This window comes from Myotis brandtii, unplaced genomic scaffold (genome assembly GCF_000412655.1).
Source record: "Myotis brandtii unplaced genomic scaffold, ASM41265v1 scaffold4876, whole genome shotgun sequence".
Taxonomy (NCBI): Eukaryota; Metazoa; Chordata; class Mammalia; order Chiroptera; family Vespertilionidae; genus Myotis; species Myotis brandtii.
Window position 1 is genome coordinate 4,225 of NW_005368626.1, and position 21,156 is coordinate 25,380.

The following is a 21,156-nucleotide window of genomic DNA, read 5'->3' on the forward strand; positions in this document are numbered from 1 at the left end:
CAGCCCCGCTGGGAGGAGATGCCCAGAAGTGGCGATCACTGTGGGTCTGTCTGGAACCCCCCCTTTATTCCAGAATCCCAGTCACTGTCATGAAGCCTCCAAGCAGAGTTGGGTCGTCTCAGAATGTCCCTCACCCATGGAAGAGGCTCCCCATGTGGGAGACTTAGGGGTCGTCCCATTGAGGCAACACGGTTCTCATTGAAGGTGTTTTACCAGAGGCCCAGGATCCTGAATCCTGGACTGTGAGCAGGCAGGGACTTCATACCATCGGGCATGACTCCCCATGTACAGAGGGGCACCTGAGGTCAAAAGGTGAAGGGACTTTGTCCAAAGTCACATGGCCAGTGAGTGAGGATATTGTTCCAGAACTCCATCTGATTTTAGCGTCTTTTTCCTGCTTCAAAGACAGACACTCTAAAAAAAAAGGATAGACACTCTATCCATCAAAAGCCTGGTGAATGCAGGCACTGAATAAAGCTCATTCCAGCACACCATTGAACAGGGAGCCAGCACCTCTTATGTTCAATGGTACCCAAAGCTTCACATGCCTCTCACACTCAGACTTTGGGGACCAAGGTGATAGGAAACCTCTCCCTACCTCCAGCCACATCGCCCCAAATCGAGCATCCACATCAGCACCTAGAGCTGCCCCTCCTTCTACAGCTGCCTCCCCTCCAGCCTGTGGAGACAGCATCGTTCATTCACTGTCTTCTGTTGATGGATGTGAGTTGTCCCCAGCCTTGGGCGATTCACACAGTGACACGGGATACCCTTGTCCATGTGTCATCCTACTCAACAGGGAGGTGCTCACAGGAAGAGGCATTGCTAGGTCACAGGGTGTGTGCATTTTAATTTGTGTGGGTCTTGCCAAATTCCCTCCTAGACATGGTTGCAATGGAGTCACACCACAGCTCCTGGACACAGGTAGGGAGGGTGGCTTTAACAGTTCCCAATAGTGTGTCCTTGCCTAGGCCATCACAGGTGTAAGTGGCTCCATCACCATTCAGATCTGCTGCCTCCTGGTAGAGAGCTCCTCCCCCTTCCCTGAGCTACTAGCCCAGGTAATGCCGGGCTGAACAAGCAGCGGTGGGAGAGGTCAGGGTTCATGTCTTCATGGTGGCATTTACTCCTACAGCTATGAGGACACTGATGCTCAGAGAGGAAACCTGAACTGACCAGGAAGAGAAAGTAAGATTTAAACCTCAAGCAGCATAACTCACAGCCCTGCTCGCCACAGTCCTACACTGTGCTTGTCAAAGTGTGGAGAAAGCTCCAACCCTTTTCTTAGATTCATGCATTTTTATGTTCTTCAGAAAAAAAAATTTTTTAAAGGGTCCTCAGGGGAGTCAGGTCTAGCTTTCCAACTGAGAGGAGACAGACCCTCAAATGTCCCATGATAAGGCCTGAAACTATTCCTACAGGACATGGCTCTGCCTGTGGAGGCATCCAGGAGGCCTTCCCTGCTTTGTGGTGTTTTCCTCACTGAGCAGCAGGAGCAGCCTAGCTCAGTGGCCTGGAAAAAGCAGAGAGGGGTCGCTGAGCCCCAGCACCACCATGGGCAGCATCCTTGTCTACAGACTGAGGGAGAGGAGGGGCCATTTCCTAGAGGGCCCTGCACCCCCAGTGAGCAAGAGTTCATAGTCTAGACTCACTGTCAGGAGCCCATTCTCCCATTTGTTGCTGCAGGGCCCCAGCCTGGGCACTGGAGGGCACTCCTCCCTGGAGCAGGTGGCGGTCAGGGTCAGGCTCCTGAAGGTGGGCACTGGCTCTGCTGATGGACGTGAATACCTGGGAGGCCACAGGAAATACCTCTGGGGACAGTAGTGGCCGAGGGGACAGTCCCTTCATTCATTCAGTTTAGTTTTCTTGTCTCTAAAATGGTGATGATCATGAACGCCTTTTAGGAGAGAGGAAAGGATTTGAGGTGCTCTGTCTGAATCACCCAGCACAGAGTTGCACCCCCAAATCAAGGGGTTATGTCAGTGTCGTGAACCACTTAACTTGGCTGGACCTCAGCTCCTCACTGGCAGAAATTGTGTAGAATAACATAATACTAAGAAAAATCACTGATTAATCCAATATTGATGATATAATCCAATCTGCCTTTACAGAATGTTTCCAGGTGAACCTGTTGAGAGGACAGACCCTCACTGAGCCACGGCATTGTCATCCCACGGCTGTGTGCTCCTGGGCAAGTCTCTATCTCCCCCAAGTCCTCAGTTTCCCCACTTGATGAAGATGATAATCATCACCCCATTCATGGCTCTGTAAGGATTGGGGACCAGCTATGAACAGCCAGTGCACAAAAATGAGACTGATCAAGAACTCTGTCCCTGGGCCCAGACTGTGGGAAATCATCTGGAGGGAAAAAAGTTGACTTTGAACGCAGGTGTGGAATTGCTTGCCTGCCCTGCCCCTCACTCAGAGTTCACCTCTGGGGAACAAGAGTGTCCTCCTATGTAAGATGAGGACAATGACATTCTCTCCCAGCTTTAACAGAAGGATAACACACAGTATATGAGAAGGTTTGACAGTGCCACATGCTTGTGGTTAGTGGTGAGAGTCACAGTCATGTTCACTGTTCATTATGTTCCTTTTACAGCCAACCCCTCTCGCCCTGTGGTATCGGGCTCCACAGGCAGGTCGCTGCCTGGGCAGACAGTGAGCTTCCCCTGCCAGTCCAAAGGTTTCTCCCCCAGAAACATCATCCTGAAATGGTTCAAGGATAGGAATGAGCTCCCAGCCTCCCAGACCGCCGTGGACCCAGAGGGAGACAGCCCTTCCTACAGCGTCTCCAGCACAGCCAGGGTGCGGCTGGCCCCGGGGGATGTTCACTCCCAGGTCATCTGCCAGGTGGCCCACGACACCCTACAGGGGGACCCTCCTCTTCGTGGGACTGCCAACGTGTCTGAGGCCATCCGAGGTAGATGCCCCTCACACCCAGCCCAAGCCACACCTGGCCCCTCTCCTCCCAGCCTGCTACTCCCCCTAATTTGCTCCGGGCCTGGAATTTAATTCCTGACAATCCTTCCCATCATCACTCACTTGGATTTGCCCATCACTTACCCCTGTCTAATGGCAGCTGGCAGGTGAAAAATCTACAACATGCCAAGCAATGTGCTTGATCGTTTTATCTGCTTTACCAATAGCAACTCCACTTACTGAGCGCCTACTATAAGCAAGCTTTTATGTGCTTGGTAATTTCATTTATTTTGCTGAAGTTAGTATGTTCTAACTGCATGCCAGGGGCTGTGGTGGTTGATTTCAATCATATGACCCTAATGGCAGCTACCAGTAAGATGAAAACCACAAAAACAGGGCAAAAAGCAGGACACCGTCTCTACCCCTCCCCAGAGACAAGGGGTGGGGGCCCAAATGGGGAGGTAGAGGTGGTCAGTGATTTCATTCAAATGAAAGAACCCTCAGTGTCTGAGCCGGCCCTCTGTGTAGTGGGGGAGCTAAGTTCTGGAGCCCCCTCTGTGATCTGTCTATTCCATGAGGTCAGAGCTTCTGCCCTTTGCTATTTCAGTTCCGCCCACCTTGGAGGTTACCCAACACACTGTGTCAGAGACCCAGGTGAATGCCATCGCCTGCCTGGTGAAGAACTTCTACCCCCGGCGCCTACAGCTGACCTGGCTGGAGAACGGAAACATGTCCCGAACAGAAACAGCCTTGACCCTCGTAGAGAACAAGGATGGGACCTTCAGCGGGAGGAGCTCGCTCCTCGTGAATCTGTCTGCCCACAGGGAGGATGCGGTGCTCACCTGCCAGGTGGAGCACGATGGGCAGCCGGCTGTCACCAAAACCATCACCTTGGAGGCCCTGGCTCACCAGAAGGACCCAGATGAATCCTCTGGTGAGGCGCCCACTTTAACTGACCGGCTCTGACTAAATTTTATCTTTACTGTTATAAGGAGTAATTCATGCTTATTATAGGATAACCTAGAAGTCTCTAGATAGAAAGTAGCATTTTGAAGTGAGCTCCCCTCCCCAAACCCCACACTCCATCGTCACCACTGGTAAGAGTTCGGTATAAACTTTATAGATCTTTTGACATCAATGTACATTAAGGAAAGAAAGCACGAGGGAGGGCGGGAGGCCCTCACAGTGCCCAGCCTCTGGCTTTCTTCTCACAGTCACTGCGTTCACCGGCCATGTCGGCCCCTGCCTCCTCCTGGCTCTTTCTGACCTCTGCCTGGTCCCCTGGCTGCCATTGCACGTCTGCCCCACAGGGATCGGGGCGGGGCTTCCAGATGTGTGTGGCTTCTGTTGTATTTTGTATTTGGTTCTGAAAGGCCATATTTGGAGACAAGTAGCTGTGCTGCTACCATTGTCTCGGCAGCCAGAAGGGGACTGAAGATTGTTGAGTTCTTTGGCCCATAAGTCCCAGGGTCCCCTATCTCCACATCAGGGTCCTACCCTTGCTGAGCAGGCCCATTGATGTGGAGAATTCAACCTCCTCTGTAGCTCTGCTGCTCTGAGAATTGTGTCCTTGGTCCAAATCACAGCTTTTTTAACCATCTGACTCCAGAAGGGAAAAAATCTGCAATGCTAGCAAAATCTCTTGTGGCTCACACTTAACCGTTAACTTGTAATTAATCAGTCTTAGCTTTTCATTGTCTTTCTCCAAAGGATTGATGCCCCAGCAGGAACCATCCAATACCATAGTCCTTATAAGTACCATTTTCCAACTCATTTTCAAATGCCTGATGCCCAGGTATCCCCTCCTTTGGTTACAGCATCCCAGTACACCAACAGTGAAAATTTCAACAATTGCTCCAATAGAGCCAGCAGGGCCGACTTCTACTCCAACTCCAGCCAGTACTAGGACCTTTTGACCAGCCAGCTGATGAGTGATCTAATTTCTAAATTGCATTTTAGTTTGCTCTCCAGAAAACTCCCAAACTCCATAGGTCCATTTCCCTGGGAAGCAGACTCTAAATGGCTATAAGAATGTGGGAAGCTTATTGTGGGCAGCTGTCAGGACCCACATGCCTGAGGCAGTGAAGGAGCAGGACTGGTGGAGGGAGCTGTTGAACTACAAGGCAGGCACCAAACTGGGCCACTCTACAGAGAACTGGACAGAAAACAGCTTCTGAGAATTGTGCAAATGGAGGGAAGAAGGCTGTCTTTATTTTATAAATATATACATATTCTTTTTTTTAAATATATTTTATTGATTTTTTACAGAGAGGAAGGGAGAGGGATAGAGCTAGAAACATTGATGAGAGAGAAACATCGATCAAATGCCTCCTGCTCACCCCCTACTGGAGATGTGCCCAAAACCAAGGCCCTTGACTGGGACTCGAACCTGGGACCCTTCAGTCCGCAGGCCGACACTCTATCCACTGAGCCAAACCAGTCAGGGCAAATATATACATATTCTTATTGATTTCAGAGAGGGAGAAGGAGAGATAGAAACATCAATGATGAGAGAGAATCATTGATTGGCTACCTCCTGTATGCCCCACACTGGGGATCAAGCCCGCAACCCAGGATGTGTCCTAACTGGGAATTGAACCATGACCTCCTGGTTCATAGGTTGACCCTCAACCACTGAGCCACACCAGCCAGGCTACGCTGTGTCTCTATGCTCCCAGTCCAGCCAGTCTTTTGACACAGGGTGCCCTCTGGGAAGGGATGCAAACTTTGCAATTAAGCTCTCTTCAACTGAGGGGAAGTCCCAGTAAGCCTCTCAGCTGAGAACTGCCATTCTCCATCATATGATGAAAAATGGTGAGATCTTCAGTCCTACCTTAAGGATTATTTTAATTATAGTAAATCATTTAATTTTTTATTTAAACAAATACTGCTTATTGTAAATCTGCAAAGAATACAAAAGTGTGCTTTCCCAGGTCCAACTTTCTGTGTTCAATTGAAAGATTCAGCTGACATTGACCCTGGGGTCAAGGTGGGCTGAATGTTTTTTGAGCTCCTCCCAAGCATGTGACCCCTTTCCTTGAATCACAGGGTGTTTTCCAGAAAGCAGGTGTCATGAGCTCCCCCTCAATTCCTGAGAACATGGGGTGACCCAGCCCTGTCCATGGTGCCAAGCAGAGCAGCACCACAACTCTCACTGCAATCTGTCCTCACTCTACTCAAATGCTCTGTTGACATTTGTTCCTGTAACACTGAGAAGTTGGACTTGTCCTCATTCAAAAGACAGGGTCTTAGGGTCATCCTATGGGACAACAGTGATGTATTTTTTCTAGGCTTGAATCCCATTAATCTGTGACTCTCCATAAATTCCCTGAACCTCAGCTTTCTCATCAGAATGAGGATAATACTACCTGCTCCATTGGGTGTGAAGACCAAGTCAGTTCATCAGGTGCCACACTTACCTGTTCTTTGGAATACATATTCCATCCATCCCTTCCCTCGAGGAAGACAACCCTGGCAAGCTAAGTAGACTTTGATTGAGCATGAACCCCATTACTCTGATTTCTGCCTTGAGCCTGAGACCAGATCAGCATTCAAAAGCTATTTCAGAGTATTGATGGGCACAAGTAGCATCAGATAAAGTGGAGGACCCTGGGAATGGTTTCCTCTAATGCAGCAGTTCTCAACCTATGGGTTGCGACCCCTTTGGGGGTCGAACGACCCTTTCAGAGGTCACCTAAATACATCCTGCATATCAGATATTTACATTACGATTCATAACAGTAGCAAAATTAGAGTTATGAAGTAGCAACGAAAATAATTTTATGGTTGGGGGTCACCACAACATGAGGAACTGTATTAAAGGGTCGCAGCATTAGGGAGGTTGAGACCACTGCTCTAATGGTTCCTCCTGTCCCTGGATTTGCAGGCCCAGTACTATCTACTCAATTCCTCGTAGCTGTCCTCCTAGGCCTCAAGGTGCTGCTGGTGATTGGTGTCTCTGCCATCTATGTCCACAGGAAGTGGAGAGCCTGACAGTAAGTTGTTGGGCAGGGAAGGAAGGCTAATGTCTGTCCCAAAAGGGGCAAGGTTAACAAGAGAGGCCATCCCACAAGGTCAGGGTCCAAGAAGAGTTAGAAGAAGGTGACACACCTCCATCAATAACCTCGGGAGTTTTAAGGATCCCTCTAAGAGATTCCTACCTCTTAGGAATTATGTGGGGTCCTGTAAGAGGTGGACTATATAAAGGATTTCAAAGGATATCCGCAATGCTTTAGGGTTTCTGTGGAGGAACTGGGCAGGGGGAACTGATTGAGGGACAGCTAAGTGGGTAGTTCCCTTGGAGACAATCACCAGATTATTTGATTGCTGATGTTCCTTGCGGCAAAGAGAATCCACAGTTTAGTGTATTATTGAGAACTCCTGAATCGGCTGCTCTGATCCTGTGTGACAGAGTGGAAGGGATGAGGAAGGAGGATCAAGACCTGGGGAGAAAGGCTGAGGAGGCAGAGTCCTATGCCAGGTGCTACATGTTCTCTCATGACAGGAATGTCAAGAGGAGAATAGTCCAGGACATTGGAGACATACAGTAAACATTTCCTGAATGATGAGCAGATAGTTAAACATGAACACGCTTCCCACAGCTCATTCCTTCTTCTCCTGCTACATGCCACCCTCAATCTCTGCAGTCTCCTTCCTTCTATGAGAGACTCAGACTAAGAAAAAAGTTGACTAGAAACTTTCACAGACTCTGCTTCAAACGCCTCTCCCCAAACTAGATCTGCTCCCCACAGGCTCCTCCTGCTGTTCCTTCTCACAGTTCTTGATGCCACCAGAGCTGGGTCTTCATACATGCTCCTCTCAGAAACACACGCGGGCCCTAGCTGGTTTGGCTCAGTGGATAGAGCGTCGGCCTGCGGACTGAAGGGTCCCGGGTTCAATTCCGGTCAATGGCACATGCCTAGGTTGTAGGCTCGATCCCCAGTAGGGGGGTGCAAGAGGCAGCTGATCCAATTATTCTCAGCATTGATGTTTCTCTCTCTCTCTCTCCCTCTCCCTTCCTCTCTGAAATCAATAAAAAATAAAAAAAGACACACAGAATCCCAAATTACAGCTGCTCTGTTATCCCATACACATGACTTGAATGTGATAAGGAGGAGGAAATGGGCTTCTGGAAATTGAGGGTATAGAATGCACTGTGACATTAAGTGCAATCAGACCTTTAGTGATAACCATCGACCTAAGAGCCAGAGGAAGAGAAAGCAATACTATGACTAAGTTGTGCAAGTTAATGCAGTGAGATAGCCATGTTGATTTTGGCATTGACTCAATAATAGATATGTCTTTTCAAAAATCTTTTTAGTTGCTGTTTAAGGATATTATGAAGCTGAGGATCAGCAATTTCAAGTAAGTTGAGAATTCCTCAATTATTTCCACTGGGAGTTGGGGCAAGAGGCAGCCCTGTGTTCTGGCTGTATGAGTCTGAGGTGCAGTTGATCTTGTTAAGTTGGAAGGGGCTGAAGCAAAAGGATCTCGATTCAAACACCACAGATTCATATTTTTCTTCCCTAGTTTTTTATTTATAGTAGAGGCCCAGGGAGGGGTTCTTCAGCCCAGCCTGTGCCCTCTTGCAGTCTGGGACGCCTCGGGGGATGTCCACCTGCTGGCTTAGGCCCACTCCCTGGGGGAATGGGCCTAAACTGGCAGTCATACATCCCTCTGACAGCCCAGGAGCCCTCGGGGGATGTCCAACTAATGGCTTAGGCCACCTCAGACATCCTTAGCACTGCCGTGGAGGCAGGAGAGGCTCCCATCACCTGCCACCACCACTGTGCTGGCCAGCCAAGAGCCAGCTTCTGGCTGAGTGGCACTCCCCCTGCTGTGGAAGCCTGACCACCAGGGGGCAGCTCCTGCATTGAGCGTTAGCCCCCTGGTGGTCAGTGCACATCATAGCAACCAGTTGTTCCACCATTAGGGTCAATTTGCATATTACCCTTTTATTATATAGGATTTTCTTAAATACATGGTTTCCCCTTTTAGGATTCTTTCTAGAGATTTTAAGTGCTTTTTCAACATAGAGAGTCAATTAATATATCTTAAATGAATGAAAGAATGAATTTTTTTCTTTGTATTTTCCTGGAATTAAAATATCCTTTCTTGGGTAAAATGACATTTACAGTATCTGGAACTTTATTTAAAATTATTTTTCCTTGGAAAAATAAAGTATACAATTATTTTTTAAAAAGTTGTTGAGCCCTAACCAGTTTGGCTCAGTGGATAGAGCGTCAGCTTGCAGACTCAAGGGTCCCAGGTTTGATTCCGGTCAAGGGCATGTACCTTGGTTGCAGGCACATCCCCAGGAGGGAATGTGCAGGAGGCAGCTGATCGATGTCTCTCTCTCATCGATGTTTCTAACTCTCTATCCCTCTCCCTTCCTCTCTGTAAAAAATCAATAAAATATATATTAAAAAAAAAAAGTTGTTGACCTACAATGCCTTAAGTGTAGGAATCTCTGGACCACAGGACCCACTGAAGACCACACAATCTTGTAATCCATCAGACACTGAGTAGGGATGTGTTCAAAGTTTTGTAGAGAAGTCAGAGCAGAGAAGTTCCCCTCTGAGGTCTTGTAGACAGAGAGACATGGGTTCAGATAACAGAAAACATATACCAGCTATGGACCTTGGGCAACTCACTAACACTCTCTGAGCCAATTTCCTCCTCTGTAAAATGGGAATCATGCTACCCCAAAGAATTGTGGGGCTTTAGAGAGAGCAGTTTATAAGCGTACACAGGGTCTGGAACAAGACTGTGTGTGATACAGACCCTTTTCTTCCTTTGCTCATTGAGGAACTTTCACCCTCTGTGTTTTCCATCACGGTGAAGTAATTACATTGAAAGCTTTTCCAGGGGCCTGGCTGCCTGAACACTTTCTCAGACTTTTCTCAGTAAAAGTTCCCCACTTGTAGGCTGGCATCTGGATCCAAGAATCTCTTTAAAGACAGCAAAATCAACATTTGCTTCAAAGTTGGGGACATGCTTGCTAGCGTGAGGGGAAGCTGGAACAAACCCTAATGTAATTGAAACCTGGCCCTGATACTAAAATCAGACCCTAATTTTTTTTTCTTTCTTTTTTTTTTTTTTTTTTTACTTTTCAGGACATAACAGCAAGCCTCTTCACAGACCTCCAGGGACACAAGACCAAGCCATATCAGACTGATATTAAAGGCACAGGCAGGTCCAAAAGGCAGACAAATGAAATCCAACTATCTTCTAAAATTCATTTGGATAAGTTCTTTAAACATGTTAAGCCATTTATACTTCTTTGTAATATAAACTAGTTTAAGGAAGAAAAAGACAGTCCTTTATTAAACTAATAAAAATGTAAATAGAAGTAAAAAGAAAGGAGAAGGCAAGTGACCAAGAACATGACTTTTACTGATATTTTATTTTTAGGGCCCATACTCTGGGCCTGCAGCTTCTTGGTTTTCATGTTGTACAGGCACAATCAGTGGGTCCAACACACTTGTCAGGCTAATGTTTCCCTCAGATGCCTCCTCACACCACAACTACCCAAAGCATCCTTTTCCTGGTGTATCTTTGTGTCTTTTTCACCCTCTCTTCTGTCTTTCACATTTGTTCAGCCGTTTTCAATAATCCCAGTTGGTGACTAGTGAACACCTCTAATAATCATGGCTGTTTCCCAACTGTCAGGCCCAGGTTTGCACAGATAAAGAATACAAAATGCCCCTGCAATTATCACGAAAATGTAAATCCTAGATTTTCACAACATTCATACATCTCTCAGGAACCTGAGCACTATGTTAAGGCAGTCACATCATAGCTCAGTGGTGAGACCAAGACACAATGAACTTTTGCCCCAATAATAAAAAAAATATATTAAAATGCCTGTGAAATAAATTTCATTTATTATGCAGATATGTATATAATCTAAATTTTCTTAATACTTACAGTAGAGAAGTTCAGGTTCTTTGCTACATAAAAGAATATGTCCTAAAACAATCTAAAGAATATGGAGTAGTATTCGAGTGTGTAACTTTATAAATGAACATATTAAGTGCACACATACTCTAAACAAAGCACTGGGGGGGAAAAAAGCATCGCAAACACACTGTATTGCCACTGCTCAAAATACACATTATAAGCATTCAAAGAATGATGAAATTAATTTATATATAAACCACAGTAATACTTTTCTTTCAAAAAGTCACAAATAACTATTGTAATAAAAAAGGATGCAGTGGAATTGTCCTAAAATTCATCCCCTTGGTATTTTGATTCATACTAAAAAGTCATGTAGCTTTCCTTAATGGATTCACTAAAATAAGTATTCTGATTTAAAATCATATTTGAAAACTGTTATTGACTTAATACTTTCTACTATGAATTCTCTGATATTTTACATTTAATTTTGATTAAATTCACTTTCAAGTACAAATTCTGTGGGATTTTCTGAAATACGATTTGGGGAAAAGGTTTTTCATCATTTTTCACAAAAGTAGAATTTCTCTCCAGTATGCATTCTCTGATATTCAGAAAGGCTTTAAGTCCAGGTAAAGGGTTTGCATATTCTTTAACATTTTAAGTTTTTCTTCAGTATGAACAATCATATGGCAGTTAAGATGTAAATGCTAAAACCAGTCTTTGCTGAACTTTTTACATTTGCATGGCTTCTCTGCACTAGGAAACCTCTAAAGTACATTGAGGCTTGAGCAGTGATTAAAAGTTTTGCCACATTGTTTATATTTTTATTCTTTCAATAAATTACGTGATATTGACTAAGGTTTCAACACTGGGTAAAGGCATTATCACAAGCTCTACACTTGTAAGGCTTCTCTTTGATACAAATTCTTTAATATTTAGTGAGGTTTGGGCAATGGTTGGAGGTTTTCCCATATTTATATTTATGTTGCTTCTATTCACTATGAATTCCTTAGTATTGAGTAAAGCTATACCGAGGTTAAAGGCATTGTCACACTTTATTTAAAAATATGTTCCTATTGATGTTAGGGACAGAGGAGAAGAAGGAAGATAGAGAATCACTGATTGGCTACCTCCTGCATGCCCCCTAATAGGGATAGAGCCTGAACCCGGGCATGTACCCTGACCAGGAATTTAACCATGACCTCCTTGGTTCGTAGGTCCATGCTCAACCACTAAGCCACACTGCCAGGCTTTGTCACTCTTCACATTTGTAAAGCTTCTCTCAGGAATGCATTCTCATATATTTGGTAAGGTCTAATCAATGTATATGGGCCTTGCCACATTCTTGATGTTCGTAAGCCTTCTCTCTAGTATGACTCCTCCAATGGCTAGAAAGGTTTGAACATAATTTATAGGCTTTGCCACATTCTCTACATTTATCAGGGTTTCTGTTCTATATGAATTCTCTGATGTTTAGAAAGGGCTGAATACCAGCTAAAGGCTTTACCACATTCTCTACATTTATAAGGCTTCTCTCCAGAATGAATATTCTGATGTTGAGTAAGAAGTGACCCCTGGGTAAAGGCTTTGCCACAGTCTCTACATTTATAGGGCTTCTCTCCAGAATGAATTTTCTGATGTTTAGTAAGCTGTGAGCCCTGGGTAAAGGCTTTACCACATTCTCTACATGAATAAGGCTTCTCTCCAGAATGAATCCTTTGATGTTGAGTAAGATTTGAGTTCCGGATAAAGGCTTTGCCACAGTCTCTACATTTATAAGGCTTCTCTCCAGTATGAATTCTCTGATGATCGGTAAGGTTTGAACACTGACTAAAAGCTTTGCCACATTCTCTACATTTATAAGGCTTCTCTCCAGAATGAATGATCTGATGTCGAGTAAGATGTGAGCTCTGGATAAAAGTTTTGCCACATTCTTTGCATTTATAAGGCTTCTTCCCAGAATGAATGATCTGATGTCGAGTAAGATGTGCACTCTGGATAAAAGCTTTGCCACATTCTCTACATTTATAAGGCTTCTCTCCAGAATGAATGATCTGATGTCGAGTAAGATGTGACCTCTCGATAAAAGCTTTGCCACAGTCTCTACATTTATAAGGCTTCTCTCCAGAATGAATGATCTGATGTCGAGTAAGACGTGAGCTCTGGATAAAAGCTTTGCCACATTCTCTACATTTATAAGGCTTCTCTCCTGTATGCATTTGCTGATGATGGGTAAGTGTTGAATACCGGCTATAGACTTTGCCACATTCTCTACATTGATTAGGTTTTTCTCCAGTATGAATTGTATGATGTTTCATAAGGCATGAACACCTCTTAAAGGCTTTGCCACATTCTTTACATTTACAAGGCTTCCCTCCAATATAAATTCTTTTATGTCTAGTAAAGCCTGAATAACTTTTAAAGGTTTTCCCACATTCTCTACATTTGTAAGGCTTTATTTCTGTATGAATTCTCTGATGATGGGTAAGGGTTGAACACCACCTAAAGGCTTTCCCACATTCTCTACATTTATGAGGCTTCACTCCAGTATGCACTGCCTGATGTTGAGTAAGATGTGAGCCCTGGGTAAAGGCTTTGCCACATTCTCTACATTTATAAGGCTTCTCTCCAGAATGAATTTTCTTATGTTGAGTAAGATTTGAGCTCGAGGAAAAGGCTTTGCCACATTCTCTACATTTATAAGGCTTCTCTCCAGAATGAATTCTCTGATGTTTTGTAAGATTTGAACTCTGGTTAAAGGTTTTCCCACAATCTCTACATTCATAAGGCTTCTCTCCAGTATGAATTCTCTGATGATGGGTAAGAGTTGAACACTGGCTAAAGGCTTTGCCACATTCTTTGCATTTATAAGACTTCTCTTCAGAATGAATTATCTGATGTTTTGTAAGGCTTAAACACTTGTTAAAGGCTTTCCCACATTCTTTACATTTATAAGGTTTCTCTCCATGATGAATTCTCTGATGTCGAATAAGGCTTGAATAAGAGTTGAAGGCTCTGTGACATTCTCTACATTTATAAGGCTTCTCTCCACTATGAATTCTCTGATGTAAAACAATATGTGCATGCCACTTAAAGGCTTTATCACATTCTTTGCATTTGTAAGGCTTCTCTGCAGTATGGATTTCCTTATGTATATTTAACTTAGAAGACTGACTAAACACTTTGACATAGTGATTACACTGGAAAGACTCCTCCTCAATATGAGTATTTTTATGATCAGTAAGATTTGATGATTGGTTGAAAGACCTGGCACATTCACTAAGTCTTTCTGTCTTCTCTACAGTATGAATACTCTGAGGTATAAAAATATTTGCGCTTTTGTCAAAGACTTTCGGACATTTATCATTGTTCTGTGAAAGCTGAGTTCTCTGATGGTTATTAGAATTTAAACTTTGGTTAATGTTTTTCTGAGATTCATTGCATTGGTGACTTCTCTCTTCATTATATGTACTCTGATAATGATTTAAGAGTGAAAAAGTTTTAGTTAGGGCTCTAGTATCATTGCATATGTACAGTTTTTTCCAATTACCTATTCTGATACCATGACAGCTATATATATATCCTTGCACATTTTTGGAAATTAAAGACTCTTGAAAAATAAATATTTCCCCATGAAAGAATAATACAAAATTGCTTAAGGGATTTACAAATTCATTTACAACTTGTATCTTCATTTTTAAAATATCTCATTTTTAGAAATATTTGACTGTTTAACCAAATGCTACATTAAATCATTCAAAAATTATTTACATAATGGACTATGTGACTTCTCTGTTATTACAAATTTTACTTCAGAGAATATGTATTCATCTATTATTTTAATTCTCATATGAGGACATGTTTATTGATTTTTAGAGAGAAAGAAAAATCGAAGTGAAAGAGAAACATTGATCGATTGCCTCCTGCCTGCACCTAGACCAGCGACTGAACCCTAAACCTACATGTGTCCTGACCAGAATAGAACCCACAACATTTCAGAATATAGGGTGACACTGCAACCAACTGAGACACAGCAGCCAGAGCAGAGGATATGTACTTTTAAAAACATTCCTTTAGTCTTTATGTTCAGAAACACATTGTTCTGCCAATGAAACTGATATCAAGTAGAAATTTTCAAAATGTTTAAATCCTTAATCTCTTTAGGCAACAAGGATTTTATTAAGGGTAATTGTCCCACTTTGGCCACATCCATCATGACTAACAAGCTTTTTTTCTTCATATTCACCTGCATATTACAAAACTTTCATTCAGTGTAAATTTTCAATGCCACATCAGTGATATCTTACCTGTAGCATTTTCTGGAATGACACTTCTACACCTGACTTTGGCAACAAATCCTGAATAACTTGAGAAGTATCTCCTAAAGTACTTCAGAAGCCACTTCAAAGACCACAATATCCACCAGAAAGCATAAAATAAAAATATCATAACGAAGAGGGGGGAAAGTTACCTACACTTACCCACAATAACTGCTCACCCTTTCTGACACATTACAAAATATCTGTGGGATAACTCCCAATTCTCAGTTTCTCCCAGAAGAGAAATAAGTGAGTGTACTGGGTTTCCATTTGTCTGAATTTTTTGTAAATACCTGAGAGATTTTTTTTGTTTTTGAATAAAACAGATTTCTGTAGAAATGAAATATACTGAGCATACATTGTGGTGGACTACTAAGTAAAAAAGTTAGTAATTGTTCAAGCACCAGAAAGACTGCAATGCTGAAGAAGGACATCAGGAATGGGAAGATATCATGAGCTCTAAATAAAAGCAAAATATGTTTTAAACTGGGAAGTTACACAAAATCCACACAGGCTTCTGGTCAAGATGGTGGTGTAGGTAATTATAGCATTGGCAACCTCCCACAACCACACAAAAAATACAACTAAACTACAGGAAAACCATCATTCAAAACTGCCTGAAACCTAGCTGAATGAAGTTCTACACGTAAGGACATAAAGAAGAAGGCTTATCCAGACTGGTAGGAGGTGCAACGCCACGGAATGGACTGGGCCCATGTGCTGGATTAAAATCACCAGCTATATGTTTCTATCTCTCTCCTTCTCCCTTCCTCTCTGAAATAAATAAAAATATATTTTTAAAAAACAAAAATCACCAGCAATATATCAGCTGCAGAAGTCACATCTGAGGAGGGAAAGGTCCCAGACCCACAGAACGCCTGTCAGCCCAGGGTCCAATGCCAAGAAGAGATGTCCCCATTACTCTGGCTGTAAAAACTAGCAGGGATTGTTCCACAGTGAAACAGAGAGCTGATTGAGTCCTAGGCAGTTCCTCTTAAAGATTCATGCTCTGACTTACTCATATTCATGCCCTGTGAGCTCCAGCACTGTGGTAGCAGCTCGAATGGCACCAGGGACATACAGGTTGGAACTCAAGTCTTTGGCATAAAGACAAGAGCTACAGAAGGAGCTTTCTCCCAGGCATAAATCTTGGTACAAGCCTTTGCTCCTTTTCTGAGCCATTCACCAACAGAGCTTGTAAGAGACAGTGAGGGTCCAGGAAAGGCCTGACCCCACTCCAAGTCATGTAAAGGACATGAACTTGGCTTGCACCCCAGTTCTTGTGATCTAGGCAAGCAGACATTTTGTCATAGCAACTGTTTGTCATAGCAACTGTCAAACAATCAAGTAGTAAGTCATTTGTGCTCATTAGGAGTAAAACATGGGGCAATTAGAGACCAAAGAGCGCTCTCTGTATGTGCAGATGTTAAAGAACATGCTGCAGGCAAGAGGGGCTCGTGTAACAACTTCACAGCTAAAGAGTTTTTTAAATTTTGTGCAGGAAGTCTGCCCGTGGTTCCCTGAGGAAGGGACGGTAAATATAGGAGTTTGGCAGAAGGTCGGAAAAAGATTATGTGATTTTCATTCTGCAACTCCCACTCAGACACCGGTTGATACATTTTCTTTATGGAATTTAATACGGGATTGTTTAGATCCCAGGCATGACCATAATCAACCATCTCTTAAGTCAGAAAAAAAGAAGAGAAATATTAAAAATTGCATAAGGAAGGAAGCACCTGCTCTTAATAATCTAAGAAATACTAGCTGTAAAGGATTGAAGTTTCTAAGAATAAGGAATTATAAGAAGAAGAGAAATATTAAAAGGAAATTAATCAAATAGTACAGGCCAGCAAGCCAAATATAATAATTAATATCTCTTAATAATTATAAAAAGTATATAATCTTTAAATCATATATACACATATATATTTAATAGTCTTTCAAGTTAGATTTCAAAACTATAACCAAGGAATGACTTTGGGACATTTCATGGGCCCTGAAATGTTTTCAAAACTTTATTCTCTAAATCACATAGAAAAGCTTTATCAAATAAAAATTAATAAATATATATTTTAAGTTTTTGCCTCTAAGAAAGGGCAAAACAAGTTATTTTATGTAAAATTTCTTAAAATACAGCAATAGAATTTTAAGATATAATTTAAAATAACAAAAACTCCTCACTACTACATTTTAAATTAGGCTAGAGATAGGCAGTATTTACACCCAATAAATCAGACATAAAACTTTACTAAATTTACTAACTTTATTAATAAAGATACCTACCATAAGAAGCCAGTATCTTTATAAGTGATTAAATCCTAGTAAAGTAAATTCACCTCATATTCCTGGAATCCCCTATAATCCCCAAGGACAAAGCATAGTTCCCTGAAAAATCAGATCTAAAACACAAAGAAGGGGGAACTAGGGGGTCCGTACTCTCCTAACCAAATATTACAACATTCACTATTTATTTTAAATTTTTTAAATCAGCAGCATGGGGAAATGGCTGCTGAAAAACACTTTGTTCCTCAAGAACGTAAACCTAATCCTAAAATAATGTACCAGGATCAGGAATCCTCCTTTTGGAAATGCCCGATGGAGTTGCTAACTTGGGGAAGAGGGTGTACTTGTGTTTAAGTTCCAGATGCAGACCCCAATGACTGAGTTTGCGATCGGATCTCTGAGGAAGAGGCAGGACACGCTCCAGCGGAGGGGTCGCCAGCAGACCGAGATGACCCCTCCTCTCACCTGGGGCTCTTTGAAGAGGCTGGATGCGGAAGCTCAGAGCATTCACTCGGAACTCTTCCTAGGAGTTAATTTTGGCTTTGATCGCCTTGACTGGACTCTTGCCAATGACTTCGGCTGCAGTTCACTGGACTCATATAATTAATCCACCAACCTTCACTCTGCAGACTTGGACTAATCCTGATCCTCCTTTAACTACCAACGACTCGGACTATATTCAAGGGAATTGGGTGAGGCCTGATGGACATTTGGGGGACTCTCATTTTCAAGCATTGTTTAACCAAACCCTCACCTGGAATGTACCCACTGTTCCTCTGTATATTCCTAAATAGCTTTTATTATGTCTACTGTGGTAATTATTTCTTCTGCTATAACATCAGGATTTGCTTTAAAAACCTCTATCCTTACAGCCCAACAAGTAGATAGTGGATTACACAATCTCGCCTCTAACTAGGAAACGGGGCAAGTTTATATTAGTAGCTAGAGCAACGGGGCAAAGTTGATTAATAAGTACCTTAGTAATTGGGCATTATTGATTAATTATAGTTTTATATAATTCACTTATGTTTTAGTAACTGCACTTAGCAACAATGATTGATTGTATAACTTTAAAGGAAATTCAGGCTATAATAAGTACAAAGGGACCTTGGCTTCCGCCTGCGGAAGTAGCAGCAAAAATTTTTAATGAGATTGAAAGTTTTCTTCTACCCGGTGGACCTCGTTATTGGGTTCCGGGATTATGATACTTATATGCATAACCATTCTGCTTTGTCTATTTCCAGTCTACATCCAAGCCATTGGAGAAAGCCTCCAATTCTTGCAAACCCCTGTGCATGAATTGCGCCTAAGACACAAAGAAGGGGAAGATGTAAGAGACAGTGAGGGTCCAGGAAAGGCCTGACCCCACTCCAAGTCATGTAAAGGACATGAACTTGGCTTGCACCCCAGTTCTTGTGATCTAGGCAAGCAGACATTTTGTCATAACAACTGTCAAACATAGATGGAACTAGACAAAGCTTGCCCAGTCTTGCCCAGCTTGTAATGATCTGCTACTTCCCCATGATAGGCCAAGCCCTAGCAGTGATCTATGAAGCATGACCAGCCACAGCTTAGTATAAAACAGTGTGTGTAAAAAATAAAGTTGCTGGTGCTGGTGCCTTGTGCCAGTCCTCTTAACCCCGGTCTCTGGTGCTTTCATCCCACGCCAACTCTACCCTGCGGGACCCCTTGGGAGCGGGCCTCCACAAGAGCTGGCAAACAAGAGCCATAGCTACGTCTCCATCAACCTGGCTCACACTTTTCAACCCACCCTGAAGATTTCCTGAAATCCATCCCATCAACGTCTGGGACCACCAAAGCTGTTTCCAGTGGCTTTTCCATACAAACAGCCTGAATTGCCTTATGCTTCAATCTTTACAACAATTTCTCAAACAAGCAGGATCTGGCCCCAGTGTACCACATAACTCTTGCTAAGTAGCCCCAGCATGGAAACTATGTAATGTCTAATTACTGGGGTATACACCTGAAATGAATATAATATATTGGCAACTACAATTGAAATAGTAAAAAAGGAGTTACACACACACACACACACACTAATTACACTTTCCAGAATAGGTTTGACAGTCAATGAACAATCTATCACAGCTGATTGTTATTTGTTTTCTCCTGTACAAAGCAAGTTCATAAAGAATGGGATGGCAGCTGTTTCTAATGACCTGGAATAGTAACAAAAGATCACAAGGTTTAGGAAGAAACAGAAAAACAATCCAACCAGAGGAACAACATAAATCTCCATAAATTGGCCCTAAGTTAATGAACATCTGTTAATTACCTAACAAAGCTGTGAAAAAAAAACACATCTTAAAGACGCTCAATTGAAAAATATAGCGAAAAAAATAAAAAATATATTACCATCAAAACTATGCATGACAAAAATAAAAATACAAACAGACGAAAAGTATAAAAAAAGAACCAAACAGATATTGGGAGCTGAAGACTATAGTTAGTACCTGAATTTAAATATGCAATAGAAACATCAGAAACAGACTTGGTCAAGCAAAAGGAAGAATAAGACAACTTGGACACTGATCCACAGTGTTTGGGATGTGGGAACCAAATTCCACTATCTCAACCACTTCCCTCCCAAAGTACTTACATGGGGCAGAAAACAGAACTTTAAACATAGTTTAATGTAAAATTCCTCAGCAACGTGCACAGACTTCCCCAGGTTCACCAAGAAATGCAAGAATAGCCAGGTCATGCCACCCTCACACTGTTAAGGCAGGTCTTTGGCTCTCACTGTAAATGCAAAGGAAGATCATAGGAGCACAAGGGAACCCTTACATGATGCCAGAGAGTAAGTGTTGAAGAGGCTCTGTCCCTTGAAGACAGAAACAGAAATAAACCTGACCCTCTCCAAAATCATTTCTATTGCAGCAGATCTTTCCAAACCATATTATAATATCTGACTTCCTCCATAACCTTGGCCTCTCACTTGGGTCATCCACTTCCTTGATTCCCACCTACCTGGCTGGCTGGATATTGTCTTTTTCCTCTTCAACTCCCAGGGCCCCTTCATGTGCTCCAAAAAGGTGACCAGGTCTGGCTTAGACACACCTGTTTATTAGAACAGGGAACATGAGTTCAATGGAGATTCTCCAATTTACAATCTAGTACTGTGCTCACGTGAGTAAATAGGACATTGTAGAATATCAGAATATTCTAGAAAATTATTTCCCAAAATAGTAGTTTCTGACAGCACCTTTACTATACTTGAGACAACATTTAAATTTTTTGATCCTGTCGCAAGAATCAAGTCAAAGATTTGAAATACCAAGAAGCAAAAATCACCCAACCGGAAAAACAAAAAGAAAAAATAATCCAAAAATATGAAGATAGTGTAAGGAGCCTCTTGGACAACTTCAAACATACCAACATCCGAATTATAGGGGTGCCAGAAGAAGAGAGAGAGCAAGATATTGAAAACCTATTTGAAGAAATAATGACAGAAAACTTCCCCTACCGGGTGAAAGAAATAGACGTACAAGTCCAGGAAGCGCAGAGAACCCCAAACAAAAGGAATCCAAAGAGGACCACACCAAGACACATCATAATTAAAATGCCAAGAGCAAATGACAAAGAGAGTATCCTAAAAACAGCAAGAGAAAGAAAGTCAGTTACCTACAAGGGAGTACCCATATGACTGTCAGCTGATTTCTCAACAGAAACTATGCAGGCCAGAAGGGAGTGGCAAGAAATATTCAAA

The 21,156-nt window shown here is 42.6% G+C and overlaps 2 protein-coding genes and 1 long non-coding RNA gene across 3 annotated transcripts in view; 2 read left to right on the forward strand and 1 right to left on the reverse strand.

Moving 5' to 3' along the window:
• The first annotated feature begins 2,556 nt into the window (after window positions 1-2,556).
• LOC102251534 (tyrosine-protein phosphatase non-receptor type substrate 1) lies at window positions 2,557-3,910 on the forward strand. Its single transcript, XM_014547884.1, has 2 exons — window positions 2,557-2,923; window positions 3,530-3,910. Exons 1-2 carry the CDS (start codon window positions 2,572-2,574, stop codon window positions 3,886-3,888), a joined length of 711 nt encoding a protein of 236 aa, XP_014403370.1. The 5' UTR covers window positions 2,557-2,571; the 3' UTR covers window positions 3,889-3,910.
• Window positions 3,911-8,240: 4,330 nt separating this feature from the next.
• On the forward strand, window positions 8,241-10,641 carry LOC106727844. Its single transcript, XR_001364098.1, has 2 exons — window positions 8,241-8,286; window positions 10,038-10,641. It is a non-coding gene; the product is annotated as an uncharacterized LOC106727844 (long non-coding RNA).
• Window positions 10,642-12,017: 1,376 nt separating this feature from the next.
• The window catches only part of LOC102250961 (zinc finger protein 729-like), a 10,043-nt gene continuing 904 nt past the window's right edge, over window positions 12,018-21,156 (reverse strand). The window contains 4 exon segments of the mRNA XM_014547883.1: window positions 12,018-12,268; window positions 12,270-14,297; window positions 15,132-15,199; window positions 20,412-20,507. Of these exon segments, the coding sequence (XP_014403369.1) occupies window positions 12,143-12,268; window positions 12,270-14,297; window positions 15,132-15,199; window positions 20,412-20,507 (2,318 nt within the window). The 3' untranslated portion in view covers window positions 12,018-12,142.

Bases quoted from the DNA above. Each gene is read 5' to 3' on its own strand.
- LOC102251534 (XM_014547884.1), top strand. From the start codon at position 2,572: ATGTTCACTGTTCATTATGTTCCTTTTACAGCCAACCCCTCTCGCCCT. The intron at 2,924-3,529 runs GTAGATGCCCCT...TTGCTATTTCAG, and splicing joins CGTGTCTGAGGCCATCCGAG to TTCCGCCCACCTTGGAGGTT.